The following is a 14,749-nucleotide window of genomic DNA, read 5'->3' on the forward strand; positions in this document are numbered from 1 at the left end:
TATTGTTATTACTACTGCTACTTTTAAGTCGTTATTCAATTTACATTCTTTGTTACGAATTTCGAACTTATTGTTTCGTTGTTGTTATGATTGCCGATAAAATCTTTTTCATCAATGTGATCGTATTCCGTGTTATGTTCCTTATAACATAGTTGCTTGCGATGCATATGTACCTTTTGTAATTTTATGTTGTCACTTTGAGTGCATGTGAATAGTCCCACATCTTAGTGAATGTTCTCTTTACTACGACGTACGTCCGTTGCTTTATCACTTTTGAATCCAAGAAGATATCTTCACGCTCAGTCTCTCACACGTATATACGAATTGGCTCGAGAGGTTAGTGTTTTCAGCTCTGCAATTATATATACCTTTGTCTGTATGATTTTCCTTTTGTCTCGGCGTTTTTGGAGCTGTGATCCGGATACAATTAGCTACTGCATTCAAATTCAACTTCCTGTGGTCGGTAATAAGCAAGAGGATTCGTTGCGAAATAGATTAATAACGTTATTAGATTAGAATACGAACACCTATGGATTGTAGTAGTATGAAACAGCATACTGTTTTAATTCACTAGAGGAACCTTTAGTATTCTTTAGCACAACATGTCTCGAATGTCGCATGAAAAGAATACCACTTTCGTTAGTGAAACGAGAAAGCAAATGACACAGTTCTGGAGAAATTTTCTTTAAATGCGGAGTATCACAACACTGACGTAGTACAGAAACCTCAGAGAACTCGTGGAATTCGGTTTTACGGTACCCAACGTGGCTCCGTTCAACTTCACCTAATCGTCCTGAAAAAACGGTGTGTGAGCGGCATTCGTCCCTACGAGGCACGTTAGAACACGTCCAGATATACACGTTCAGGTCCCCTCAGCACCACATTCATTGGTTTCACTTGAATGGGCTGGTAACGAGGAATTTTCGTGGACGCGTCGCGTACACAGGGTTGTGCCTATGCGTTCCAACTTACTTCGTAGGAAAGAACCGGTCTTCCAAGCCGTTTTTTTTTCACGACGATTGGGGGAAGAGGGGTTGAGCATAGTCACACTGGATTCCGTTATTTACAACCCAAACTATATCGTTTCCCTGGAATTTCCGTACTACGTCGATTTCGTGATACGCTGTCACTAATGAATGCTGTTTGAAACGTTGCGGTATCAAGCCAACGAGCACAATACAACACATAAACCCTTGGGGAATGAGAGAAATTCGGTGGGAAAAGAGAATATTTTTATATCATTCCCAAGAATTCCCGTTGTCACAAATTATCATAAAAATCGAGAATTTTTATGAGAAATCATGGGAGTTTGAAAAAAAAAACTACATATCGCTTTTATATATTCTAAGCGCTGAAAACCGAAATTTCTTACTAAAACAATTGTTTAGCCTATGCCGTGGATGATAGCTCCATTAATATTTGTGATCTACGCATTTGTATTTTTTTACGCCTTCTCTTATTTCCTTCCAGGCATGTGCAAATGTCAGCATAGTCCCAAGAGTCGATCCTCGTGCCGTTTTCGTCAACAACGAACTTGATTTGGGCTCGATAGATGTGAGACATTTCTTTACTGCTTGATTTAGTGTTGGCATTCATGTACATTGTATTTCATATTATTCTGGATGATAAAGAGTAATTGCAGAGTTTACATGAGTAACTGAGAACACTTTAATTATTCCCTCATTCGTTTATCAGTTCAGTCAAGCTTAATTTGTTTTGAGAGGATATATCACAAATGATCTGACTTTCCAGGCTCTGACGAAGGCGACGACGCCGAAACGTTAGCCGTAATAAAGTTTGTTAACAATCTTGGTTGTTGCTAAATTGGACTATCGACATAATTTGTTTTTCTTCTTTTCTTCTCTCGTTTATATATTTCTTCTGAAAAAAAACTTAACAGAACTGAATTTGCTAATGACTAAAGTATAATAACTGATTCATTCCAGGTGTACGGTTTCGACTACGACTATACTCTTGCTGTGTACACCCGTGACCTCAACGAGCTCATCTACGATTTAGCTCTTCGTCGACTCATTTCACAATTCAAGGTAATCACTGTTCTCTTTGTGAATAGCTTCGAAGTCGAAAAAAAAAAGAGAAACTATTCTTTCTTAGTCTGCATTTCACACATAGAAACTATAGTAATCGCCGATCGGCTTCGTTTGAGGCAAATGAAACCGATCGGCGGGAGGGAAGATGGTAAAACAAGCCGACAGTGTGAGCTGAAAACATCTATTATTTATTTTATTTTATTACTATTATTTTATTTATTCGCAGCTGCTGCACCGCACTCATCCGGCTGGGCATACTCTGCGCAGGATGAGTGCGGTGAATATGTTATATATCCTGAATTTTGTGGAGATTGTAAAACTCTGACATTTAATATATCTTCACTTATCCACTCCTTGTCCCTCACGCATAAACTGCACGTAGAGTGCTTTAATGGTTAGCATTAGTTTCAAAACGTCTTGCTTCATTTTTTTGTGTGTTAAAAAACGATGATGATCTTATTACATCATCAACATGATAATTTCAAGAGAAAAAAATTTGTTGACATAAATATAACTGTTTATCATTTTAAGCTGAACAAGAGCTTCATTCACTTTGCCTTGTTTATAAATATCATTTTCGCAAATAACTTTCTGCTTTCCTAAGTATCCGTCGGGTCTCCTGAATATCCCTTATGACCGTGAATTCTCTATTCGTGGATTGCACTTCGACATTCAAAGCTGTTGTCTTCTAAAGGTGGACGCTTTTTCTCAAATTCAAGAAGGTTCGCCATCTTTGTATTATCTATTCTTATATGTAAAAGATCACAGACACATATTAGGTCTGCTTCTATTTTTAGGAGCTGTATATAGAGGTAGAAGAAGGTTGTCTGACGAAGAAGTGAAAGCGTTATTCCCTGGTTTTAATGTCCCAGAGATTAAAGGTGATATTTGATAGTTTTTAAATGAATATGTCCTCTCATAGCTTAATATTTTATGTTTAAGGCCGACAAATGCCACAACTAGTAGATCTATTCTCGCTTCCATGGGCTGGACTCCTTTCTACCGTAGTACATTACTGCGACTTACACAATATTGTGTTCGATCCAAAATGTTTATATGACGATTTAGCGGTAAGCGAAAAAAATCCCGAGGTTTCTTCTCGATTTTATCGACGAGCTATCCAACAGGCTGGATACATGTTTGATATCTTACAAAACAGTTGAATAGATCTGAGAGCATACTCTACGAACGGTGAGGAACAGAAGAATTATAAATTTTAGCTCCCGACTCATAATATATTTTGCAGTACAGATGAAAATCCCAATTTCTTAGCACTTTTAAGTTACCGTACCACGAAACTGCCGTAGTGTGGAGACCTTATGGAAAATATAGAGCTTGAGGCATTCAAATGTATGCGCAGCCCCATTCAGGGTCTCCCTAATCGCTCTAAAAAAACGGTGTGGGCACAGTATTTGCTCCCACGAGGTACGTTAGAACACACTCCTTTGTAGATGCTCCAGTCCTCTTACCAGCCTATTTATTGGTTTCGCTTGAAGAGGCAGCTGAGGAGACCTCATTGATCCTCGACCGCTCGCACGTGGGTGCGGCGCGTGCACAATTGTGACGGGTCCTTACGCACCTGATAAGAAAGAACGTCGTTCTCCACGCTGCTTTTTTTTAAGGACGATTAGAGGAAACTGAACGGAACGCCGTTTATATTCGTAATCTACACCCCGAACTTCATATTTCCATGAATTCTCCACATCACATTAATTTTGTGATGCGCTACCTTTGAGCTTTATGACTTTGTTTCCAAATTCATTCTTAGTCGATGCTTATGTGCTTCGCGCAGTAAGTACTAATAGTATTTATATGTTTCATTCCAGGAATGTGTTAAACAAGTACACGTTAGCGGAGAAATGTATCAAAAAGTTTCCGAGAATCTGGAAGTCTATATCCATCGAAATGAAGGGCTAAAAAATTACCTCGAGCTATTGCAATCTTCTGGAAAGGAGCTATTTGTCGTCACAAACAGTCCTTTTACGTTTATGTATGTGAAGATGTCGATAACCAGTTCACTGGCCGAAATTTCAGTATAGTTTTCAGAAATGTCGGCATGACGTACATGTTAGGTTCGGATTGGAGGAAGTACTTCAAATACGTTGTTGTTTCTGCAAAAAAACCGGGCTTCTTTCATGGACGCGAACCTTTTCGGTATGCTCACCCTCATTTTTTTAGGAGTTTTTTTTTTCAGTTTTTTCCTAAGGAAAAAAATTTCAAGGAGTTTACACCTAAAAATTTCGTGAAAAATGTAGAGTAACAGTTATTATGAAGTCAATTTCCAGATTATATGACCCAGAACAGAATGTTGTGAAGTTTGTGAAGGTTTCACGTCTTGAAGAAGGGATGGTTTATTGTGGGGTACGTGCGGAGTGGAGTAAATAGAATTATTCTATGATGGCGAATTATTAATGGACTGGATATTTCTTTAAAATATTTTCCTTCCAGGGCAACATCGATGATTTGTCAAATCGCGCAGGCTTCATCGGAAAAGGAGTTTTGTATTTCGGTGACCACATCTATACAGATCTTGCAGATCCTGTTTTGAGGTTAGTCAATTTTGAATAAGAAATAATTAGCTGCACTTCTATGTCACTTCCTATAATCATACAAAACGAAACTAAACTTCATTTGGTTCTGTGCTACATACTGTGGCAAGTACAGTTAGGTCAATACGGTCTGAAGCCTGGTACAAATACGTTAGCGGTTGGGTTTGATGTGAGACCCTCGGTAGCTCGAATAATTCGTCCGAGTGTCTGAGCGAAGGTCCTGCCACACACCCTACTTAAAGCGAAACCGTTTATAAAACCCTAGCAGCTTTTTAACCATGAAAATAGGTGTATTTTAGCTACACCTGAACAGATGCAGAGGCATCACAACGATCATTCCTAATCCTCACGGTGGTCTTGCCTATGATCTCACCGATATCTCTTTCTGATTTCAACCTCGTACAGTCGGATTGAAACGACTGCAATATGGTGAAATGCATAAGCGGCTGCTCTCGCAGTGGCGCAGTTGAGGTAGCAGTTGCTCTAGAGACCGTCACTTGCTCCGGTCGAACTCCATGAATGAATAAGTTGCCAATTAGGGCGCAGACATCTACGAAACTGCACCAGGCTTTAGGTGGTTTTGACTTGACTGCAATGCAATTACACCCACAGTCACCGCTGAACATTCCATTACGTCCTGAGCGGGAACGGGACGGTAGTCGATAGAGTGATGGTGCAAATGCTAACATAAAAAATGTTACGAATTACTATGACGAATCCTAACCATGCATAGTTGCAATGATAAAGACGGAAACACGGAACCAGGGATCTCACTCACTAGAGGGATCACAACCGGCTAACCGCGAAGCTATCTGGCGCGTACCGTACTGGATAGGAGCTATTCGCGAACCAAACCTTGTGGGTTCTCTGAGACGCGGGTGGATTCAGGGGACGGACTCTCTGCTTTTGCTGTCCCAAGATTGACTCATGATTGTATCCCGCTCGTCGGTTCGGCTAAAAACCTGCAATCAAGTGACTGGAAGGTGAAGGAAAGGCGGTTTGATGTCGCCTCCAACAAATAACCTCCATATGTCCACTCCAGCAGAACGGAAGCTCTCCGAAAAACTCACGGGACTAGAGGCTTGCAACCTGCCCATGGGTTTTAAAATTTTTTGCATGTCACACTAATAGAAAGGAGTCTCCTGGTTCCGGAGGAAAGCCTGATACGGTAACGCTAGGAAAGACGGGGTTGCAGGAGTCATATAGGCCACCGAAACGGAAAAGAACTAGGATGACGATCTCTACTTATAATGCACGTACACTTGCATCGGAAGCGGTCATTGAAGATCTGATGATGCAAGCCAGGAAGATTAAGTAGAAAGAGTAAGAAAAAGCTCCGAAGAGCAATCGCTTTATCGATTGTTGCTTCACCGATCGATGCGGGGAGAATCAATGTACCCTTACATCTTCTTGCTTTCGTCAAAGACGTCATGCGTCAGACCGGCAAGATACGTTCATCTTTGACTGCACAAATGATTTTTAAGGTTAGGATGGCGTACTGCTGCTGTAGTTCCTGAACTTGCTCGCGAAATTAGAATTCAGAACGATGACGTATACAGGTCTGTTGCAAGTTTTTTTCTTTACATCGCTCTGGCAAATTTATTAGGAAGTTTGCAGAAGAAATATCCAGTGGTTGGAGATGCTCACAGCAATCATAGAAGAGTACCAAGCTGGTGCTCAAGAGGATCCTGAGTCCACAGAAATAATCAGTAAATGGAGGAATGAGCGGAGCCGCCTTAGGTAATAGGTTGAAGTATAGGTGTCGCAAGCAGGTTTTCAACTTGAAATACTTTCAGAGAAGGTGCAAAATCCTTGTTTAACCCACAGTTTGGGTCCTTATTCAGGACATTCCACAATATGACTCATTTCTCAAGAAGACTGAATAGGTTCGATTATCAGTCAAAAGTCCTACAGATCTATTTTGGTTTTGTTTACTTCAGATTGTCGGATGTTTACACAAGTCGTGTGCCTAACATGCTGAAATACGACTTGAATCATTGCTTCTTTCCACGTCGGAACGCTCTTCCACATGAAAATCTTCATTCTGTACCAATCAACACTGAATGTATTCTAGATGAAGTTAGGCAGAAGGAAAAAGTGTATCGCGAGACGGAACATATCTGACGTAGACAAAAAGTGTAAATTTTACTGTTGCATACAAAAATATATACATGTACACTCGCCATCGATTCCGTTCAACCCGGCTGATGCGACGTGTCCGCGTCAAAAGAAGACAGCAGTGCCCTGCTTCTGTGACGCATGTTCCGATCGATAGCGCGTTGGCATGCGCTTCGAAACACCACTGTCCGTCGCGAAAGCTCGGATCAACGCGTGGGTCGGTTGTAACTACCTCTTACTACAGCACATAACAAAAAGATAGCCTCACCCAAGCGCACTCAAAAGCACAGAATTTTATTATTTATGGTCAATTTCGCATTAACAGTTACGCCATCTCCGAATACCCGTAATTAAACATTTTGTCTAATACCGAACCACCAGATGCTTCCATTTCAAATCAACTTTTTCCCGGTCTCACAGTTTAGTTGAATTTCCTCGAACTTCGATCTGCTACATTTCAAAATCTCTAGGCTCTCATTCTTTTAGCACAATAAGAATTAGAACTAGTGCAAAATTAACATAAAAGTGCGGAAAAAAAGAAGACATGACTTTTGAGGTGATGGCAACGTGATACTTTCGGAAAAGAGTAATATTTTAAAATAAAACAGACTAATGCTACCAGCTCAAGATGTTCAGACACGACGAATCACGAATTAGCTTTTCAAGACTTTCAAGAGAACAAAACCTTGATACGGCTAATTTAGTGTCTTAGGGCGTGAGGCTATCTTTTTTTCAAGACACTGTAGCAGCTTTCAATGCGGCATAAAATTAATTATTACAAGATCTGATTTACTAGGAATAGCTCTGTTTGCAATTCTACAGTTTACATGTAGAATATACATTTAGTACTTTCTTCACCATCCATCGTACACAGTAATATACTTTCTGTATCTCAGTTGTAAAAGCCACTATCTAGTATGAATTGTGCTCAAGTTTCAAGGGTATTGAAACTTCGATATTGGTAGCTCTTTGTACTGCCTTATGTGTTCTGCCTTTGCTTGTATTGGTAATGAAATTATTTCAGTATTCTGAATATTTGTGTTAAGAGGGGGAAACGATAGAGAGACCTACTTATTATTTTTCATTACATTTTTCCACTAGTGCTTCCGAGCATCCTGGCTAGAGACATAGAGAACTACGCAGCTACAAGGAAATATGAAGAGAAGAATACGTAGTGAGAGTTCAAGCATATATTTCCAATTTCACATGGAGACAATTAAGACTACAAAAAACTAGGGGGGAAAAAAACTAGGAGGATTATCCTCGACGGGTCGATTGTCCTCATCCCCAATATTTTTGAGGAGAAATGTTATGATGTAAGGTGATATATAATCTGTAATCTTCCCAAAAGTAAGATAATTCTTTACGTGAGTAAAAGAGGATGCATCTGTTTGCTTCAAATTACGTGCATGAGACTTCTCATTGAAAGCATCACATAGGTGATAAAGACAATTAATTTCACGAAAACGTCTAGAAATTATTGTGGTGTACACTTTTTTGACTACATCAATTTTTTTTTGTCCTTGGTAAGATCGACATGGTCTGTATCCCTCTTAGGTTGCTTCGGAATTTCAAAAGTGCTTCTAGAAACTGATGAAATGTGTAGAAACCTTCTTGTGCAAGTGCTTCGACTTCAATAATGGGATCAAAAGGTTCACGCTTTGGCAATTCCATAATATCCTCATATTCATTGATCAACTAAAGTCAGATCGAAATGACATGGAACTTGGTGCAGTTGCGTAAGCGACTGCGCTCAAGGCAGCGTGGTGGAGCCTGTGGCTGGAATGTATGGAATGTTGCAGTTCTGAGCAGGTACTTAAGGGAATGACCTTCACTTACTGCACAATTGAAAGCTCGTAAAGCGGTGGACCCACGAACACTAAGGTTCGGCTCTTGCCACGCGCTAAATGAATGTACAGTTCATTCCATCCCAGTTGAATGAGTGAGCGACTCTAATTTTGCCTACATTTTCAATTCACACCTGTTCTCCATAGCAAATCCATGTTTATTTAGACTAACAACTCAAAAAAAAAAACGGGTCAATCAACGAACAGGAAGAAAAGACTGTAGTTCAAAAACCAGAAGTACAACGAGTAAGCCAGAGGAGAGAGACAGACAGTGTGCCACTATTGACTCTTATTCCAGAAGTGAAACTTTGTGAAAACTTCTATACTAATTCTCACCTGGGCTATAAACTTCCGTTAAGTAATGGAAACATATTTTTTACTTCTTTAATACCTGTAAAATGTGCGGTATGTACATCGAAAGAAGCAAGAACTGATTGCTGAATTTTGGACATCTCAAGCTAGTGATCTGCTCGACGGCATAACCTTCAACGTTGTCGTGACCTACAAAAATCAACTCATAAATGTTTATCTGATAATCTTCTGTGGAGCTTACAAGTTTCTTCGGCGTCAAGCGCGTGAATCGTAGGCTGCTGATAATCTTCTGGCGCATCGTTCTGGAATAGGTAGCGGTTAGATTCCGCTCTCCCGAGCTCTACGTCTCTACAAGTTTTCGGATGAATGACGTGCATTCCAATTAAGTTTTTTGTGCTCCGAGATAGTACTCAATATCCTTTGCTGTTGAAAAGTTCGACTTTCAATGAACCTCGACGTAGTTGGATGTCGTAGTGATTTTGATAAGCTGTAGTTTATCTGTTTAGTTTTGGAGAGTTTTGGTCGTTTAAATTGTAAATTGAATCGCCCATTTCAGGCTCTGAAGAAGGCTGCCGAAGCGAAACGAAAAGAGATTCTGCCGAAACGTTAGCCAATAAAATTATTTAACAACTTCGTGTACAGCTTATCAAAATCAATACGACATCCTTTGCTGTATTTTACCTGAATACAGGCAGTGAATTTTCGAGACCGGGATCTCTACTAGTAGGGACCGAAATTGTTCAGAAGTATTATGATGAATGGGTACAACTACCTTTCTCCCTCAAATCCAAAGATTTAAAACATGACCAGTACTCAGAGCTGTCAATATGCACGAAATATGCAAAAATAACGACCGAGGGAACAACTCATCCGTCTAACCTACTAGTAAGTTGTTTACAGTTAGTATTCGCAAAATTTTAATTTCTTGAAGTTACTCTTTCTCTTAATATCTCATTTTACAGGATCGTTTTCGCAAACAACGTGCTGATTAGTGTTTGACGAAACCACGTAGTTGGGGAACTTCTGGTCTTGTTCTTCTAATTTTTGAAAGAATAAACAGACTTTTGTATCTGCTGTATGTGCGAAAATTCGTCTTCGCTTGAAACTTGACGTAGTGACACCTTTTAAGCGCTGGGCGGAGCTTTACCTGATATGTTTTCTTAAGACGTAAGAACCAACAATGCCCATTACCTAGCTTGCCCTTGTACAAAACAAACGGGTTAAAAAACAAGCTCAGATAACCTTTTTGTTGTCGCTTCGCTGTGATACTTGCAAACTACTCCTAGAACCCTACGAATTACTGTAAAGAATCCAACATTAGAAATATCCCTTCAGAAAAACTAAGCTACTACCACAACACATTGTAGTCACCTTCAAAAAACTCTCGTTAATTTTCAAAGGTTTTCATTCCTCAAATGATAAAAAAAAATCTAAATCTGAATGAATCTATTCGATATCTCCATAGTAAACAATTCGTGGATGTACTCTGTAAATAAATGCTGAGAACTGTTGGTAGAAATAGCAAATGTTCTGTGGAACAAGCAATGAATTAGCGCTAATGATGGGGAAATCATACTCCGTAGTTGTAACGGATTAAAATTTTTTTTCTTGCCTTCACCCTCTCTTCAAAAATGGGGTATTCATATTTTTGGAAGGAAGGAAACGTACATCTAAGGTTTCTTTTCTTTCTAATACATCTACCTATCCGTATTCTAACGAGGGAAGCCTTGTGATGGGTACTGCGAAGAAATATTAAGAACACAACTTCATTATAACTGCTTGGATGGTAATGGAGCCATACTCATTACGGAAATTAATTCACCAACCTATTCATGACAATAAATGTTAGCGGATAAACGGCAGTATTAAGCAGCCAAAAGTACGTGCACGCAGCGTAGACTACTGGCAGCCGTCCTTTGTTTATCCATCTATAAATAGTTGAATACAACACCGATATTGTAGGATCAAAACGACCTGAACAATGGTGTAGTTGCGTAAGCGGCTGCGCTTGAAGTGATGCGGTGGCGCTAACGGTTGGGACCGAGGTGGGACCATCGCCAACTTCACTAGGATTGTCGCGATCTAGCACCACTCGCTCCCTCTAAACCCAGCCACCTACTCAATCGCAAGTAGTTTTGACCCTACTGTAGAACTAAGAGACTGCAGGTTAATGTAATGTTCTTCTTTAAAAAAGAACAAAAACAAATAAACAAACAAACAAAAGATAGTCTGCCACCAAAACACACCCTATATTATGCGACGTGAAGTTGAGACACGTAGCGTAAGCGGTCGCAAAAAATGTTTGATACATAAGTCGTCGTTCTCGATGAGCGCTGTCACCATTGATGTTTCCCTACAATAACTAGTTCATTTTATAATTATTAGAATGTAATATTTGTAGTTTCTTTGAATATTTCGATTTTAATGACCTTACCATTCTATAGAGGACAGCAAAAATTACAACGTAGAGAATAAATGATAAAGCAATCATAGACTGCTGGACGTATTGTTCAATATACATGAAGAAGAATGAAAACGGTAGGCTGAGATCGTATTCCCATGTGTATGAGGAAATATTATAAGAACACATTGAAAGTGGAGAAAACATTATACCAAAGTATGGCAGATACACAGCTGCCACAATACTTAACCAGTACTGTAAAATATAATGAATAACAACTTGGTTAAACTTCAAAATTGAATTCTCCTATAGCTCCTTAGAAGAAAATGTGTGAAGACTATAAAATACCTTTCCTCTTTTTGGACTGAACAGTATTTCTGCACAATTCGGATACAAAATTTGTACAAATCGCACGAATGATAACAGGAATTCCGTCAAAATATAGCAAAAATACGACGGTATGAGAACGGAGCCGAGGAACTAAACGAGTAACGATAATATCAAAAAAACCAATCAAAGTAGAATACGAGCAATAATCAAATAATACAGTAATTGCTTACGTTGCCAAGTGTAATTGACCAGAATGATGGAAATATCAGTGCGAATCCAGTTACACAATGTATACTGGCTCCAACAATGTCGCACGCAGCGAGCAAGATGATAAATCGATATACGGTAAGGCTGCGTATATCACTGTCTGATATAATCGCCTGAAGAAGACACATAGCTGATTGAGGAACCGTAAGAGGAGGAAAGAACATTAGACCTAACTCACCAGTTGACTAATAATCGTGTCGAAACGACACGAAACTCGCTGCAATACGCTGCGCCCGAAGCGGCGCGGTGGAGCGTAGCGGTTGCGACCGTGGTGGGACCATATCATGAACTGCAACGATGACTGGCACTTTCACGGGGTCCCTCATCGATCCTAACCGCTGCGCTCCTCCACACTGTTTCGAACACTGGTGTTTGCGTAAAGGCATCACCCCACGAATCTGGAGTGGTATGGATTTTTGTTGGGGTATGCTTATATCGGATCGTACATGATGAATACAGATGTGGTTCCGCTCATCTCCCCCGCATCACTGTAGACAGACGGCTCCAGAACGCTGTTTCTTATGACGTCCTCTATTGCAACGCGCCAGCCTTGCGCCCCGCCCCCGCCTACAATTCGTCGAGTGAAATGAATTGCTCATCGGGGCGTCCGAATGGTTTTTCGACGAATCGCAGGCAGGGGCGGGGAGCAAGGGTGTTGCGTTGCAATAGAGGACGTCATAAGAAACAGCGTTCTAGATCCATCTGTCTACAGTGACGCAGAGAGAGATGAGCGGAACCACTCCAGTATTCATAAGTTCCGACCCGATACAGATATACTTTTGTGGGGTGATCCCTTTAACTGCAACGAGCTTTATGCGTCGTTTTGACCCGACTATATCACCGTTGCAATAGCAACCCACCTATGATCTCCGGAATTCTTTAAACGTGATCAAACTGTTAGATTTTATTTTATTATACTTTTTTTTTTACGAAAACAAGACTCCAACTATAAAGAACAGGAAGAGAAAGTGGACATATGTGTAGGTGCATGCTGTTGATTCGGAAAATATTGCCGTTGGTCAGTAGAAATAATTGCTCTGAGTAATGTGACGAACAAAAACCAGAGCCAACTATTTTCTTTTGTGACCTACAGTAGTCTTTCTAGCACAAGGGAGTATTTTTAACTCAATAGCACAAAACTCGCAATGTGTAACCTATAAAACATATCAGGAATCACATAAAGTCACTAATATAGTCTCCAGAGCTGAACGAAAAACATACATTAATAGCATGCAAGGGAGAAATGGGGAAGTAAACAACTGAAGAGAACAATAAAGGTGGGCTCTGATTGCCGAGCTAAAAGTTAAAAAAACAAGACTTATAAGTTGTAAAATAAAGCAATAAAAGAAAACAGGAAATACAAAGGAATACAAAGTAGAAAAAAACAGAAAGGGAAATGGAATGATTTAGGTGATGCACGAAAATTACTCTCCCATCGTTTCCTCTGGACGTAGTTACATCCGGGTCAAAATGGTCTGAGTTCTGATACACCTGCGTTAATAGATGTGCTAAAAGTGATCCTATGGGACTAAGCTATGCAGCTCATTTGGAACTGATGAAGGTCTCACCACTGTTTAAAGGCATCATCCCACGAATTTCACGTGATATGGATTTTCGATGGTCAAAGACTATAAATGATCGTAGATTGCAGACACAAGTGAGACCTCGTTCATTTTTTCCTAATTGCCGGAAAAAAAAACGGCCCGGAAGATACAGCTTCGAGCGCTCCGGCGCGCTATTTTCTACAAGGAGTTCGACTGGAGCGCGCCAGCCTTGTGCGGTGCCGCATCTTTCGGGCCGTTTTTTACGGCAATTAGGAAGAAATGGACGAAATCACCCTTCTATCCACAGTCTCCCATCCCGTATACGAATACTCCACCTGAAATCTGCACCACCTCAGATTCGTGGGGTGATGCCTTTAAGCAAGTGCGCCAAAAGTCAAATGGCTGCATGTCTTACCATATTTTCAACTCTAGTTATTGGAAATGTAATACTGATAAAGGTATAATACCGATGTAATACATACTTTGAGTGGAAGGAATTACCAGTGGAGTTCACAGCTTTCAGTCTAATCAGAAAGAATGAAGCACGGACAGTCGCGTAAGCGGCTGCGCTCGAAGCCCGTTACCACTTCTGCCAAATCGGCGGCCCTTCACAAGCGTGAGGGCCTTTAGCGTTAAAAGGCATTCGTAGCTATTCGACCTGAGGTAAACAGGTGAAAGTGGTGACTTCCACCTTCGCTGCACCTGTTTCATTGCCTATTCTAGGTTTAAAGGCATCACCCCACGAATCTGAGGTGGTGCAGATTTCAGGTGGAGTATTCGTATACGGGATGGGAGACTACGGAGATGGGGGGAATTCCCCCCTTTTTTTCTTAATTCCCAAAAAAATTTTAAGAAAAAAATGCTTTTATTTTTTTTGGCAAAATTTTTTAAAAAAAATTTTAAAAAGGAAGGCTATTTTTTTGGGGGGATCTTCCGGGCCGTTTTTTACGGCAATTAGCAAGAAATGGGCGGAATCACCTCCCTCTCCGTAGTCTCCCATCCTGTATACGAATACTCCACCTGAAATCTGCACCACCTCAGATTCGTGGGGTGATGCCTTTAAATGTATGTTAACTAAGGTAAGTTATTTCTAGATATGTATTCTATGTTGTGACTTCTCCCTCACTTAAGTAGTCTTTATTTCTTGACATGTGCTAGCATGGAGTTGTTTTTGGCAGGAACGTTAATGATTCGTGGTTTCCACAACTCACAGCTGGCACGATCCTCTCTGTTCACGCATTCTTTATGTAGTTGAAAATTGGGTTTCTTCTACGAGATGTAGCCAGATGTCCCACACATTTCCAATTATGTTTATCTCTCCCCTTTAAAG

At 40.3% G+C, this 14,749-nt stretch overlaps 2 protein-coding genes across 2 annotated transcripts; one reads left to right on the forward strand and one right to left on the reverse strand.

Annotated features, from left to right (window-relative positions):
• Nucleotides 1-231: 231 nt before the first annotated feature.
• RB195_000493 (uncharacterized protein) lies at nucleotides 232-6,724 on the forward strand (the record flags this gene model as incomplete). The annotated part of the gene is made up of 14 exons (XM_064196875.1): nucleotides 232-336; nucleotides 1,471-1,554; nucleotides 1,947-2,048; nucleotides 2,656-2,773; nucleotides 2,849-2,932; nucleotides 2,994-3,121; nucleotides 3,878-4,041; nucleotides 4,098-4,205; nucleotides 4,337-4,412; nucleotides 4,500-4,600; nucleotides 6,085-6,159; nucleotides 6,218-6,340; nucleotides 6,397-6,486; nucleotides 6,541-6,724. The coding sequence occupies 14 exons, from the start codon at nucleotides 232-234 to the stop codon at nucleotides 6,722-6,724; spliced, it is 1,542 nt and encodes a 513-aa protein (XP_064052756.1).
• Nucleotides 6,725-9,018: 2,294 nt separating this feature from the next.
• Nucleotides 9,019-12,161, reverse strand: RB195_000494 (uncharacterized protein; the record flags this gene model as incomplete). The annotated part of the gene is made up of 7 exons (XM_064196876.1): nucleotides 9,019-9,066; nucleotides 9,119-9,179; nucleotides 10,704-10,805; nucleotides 11,124-11,230; nucleotides 11,627-11,758; nucleotides 11,839-11,988; nucleotides 12,054-12,161. 7 exons carry the CDS (start codon nucleotides 12,159-12,161, stop codon nucleotides 9,019-9,021), a joined length of 708 nt encoding a protein of 235 aa, XP_064052757.1.
• Nucleotides 12,162-14,749: the final 2,588 nt, after the last annotated feature.

The sequence above is a fragment of the Necator americanus genome, chromosome IV (assembly GCF_031761385.1).
Source record: "Necator americanus strain Aroian chromosome IV, whole genome shotgun sequence".
In the NCBI taxonomy this organism is placed as follows: domain Eukaryota; kingdom Metazoa; phylum Nematoda; class Chromadorea; order Rhabditida; family Ancylostomatidae; genus Necator; species Necator americanus.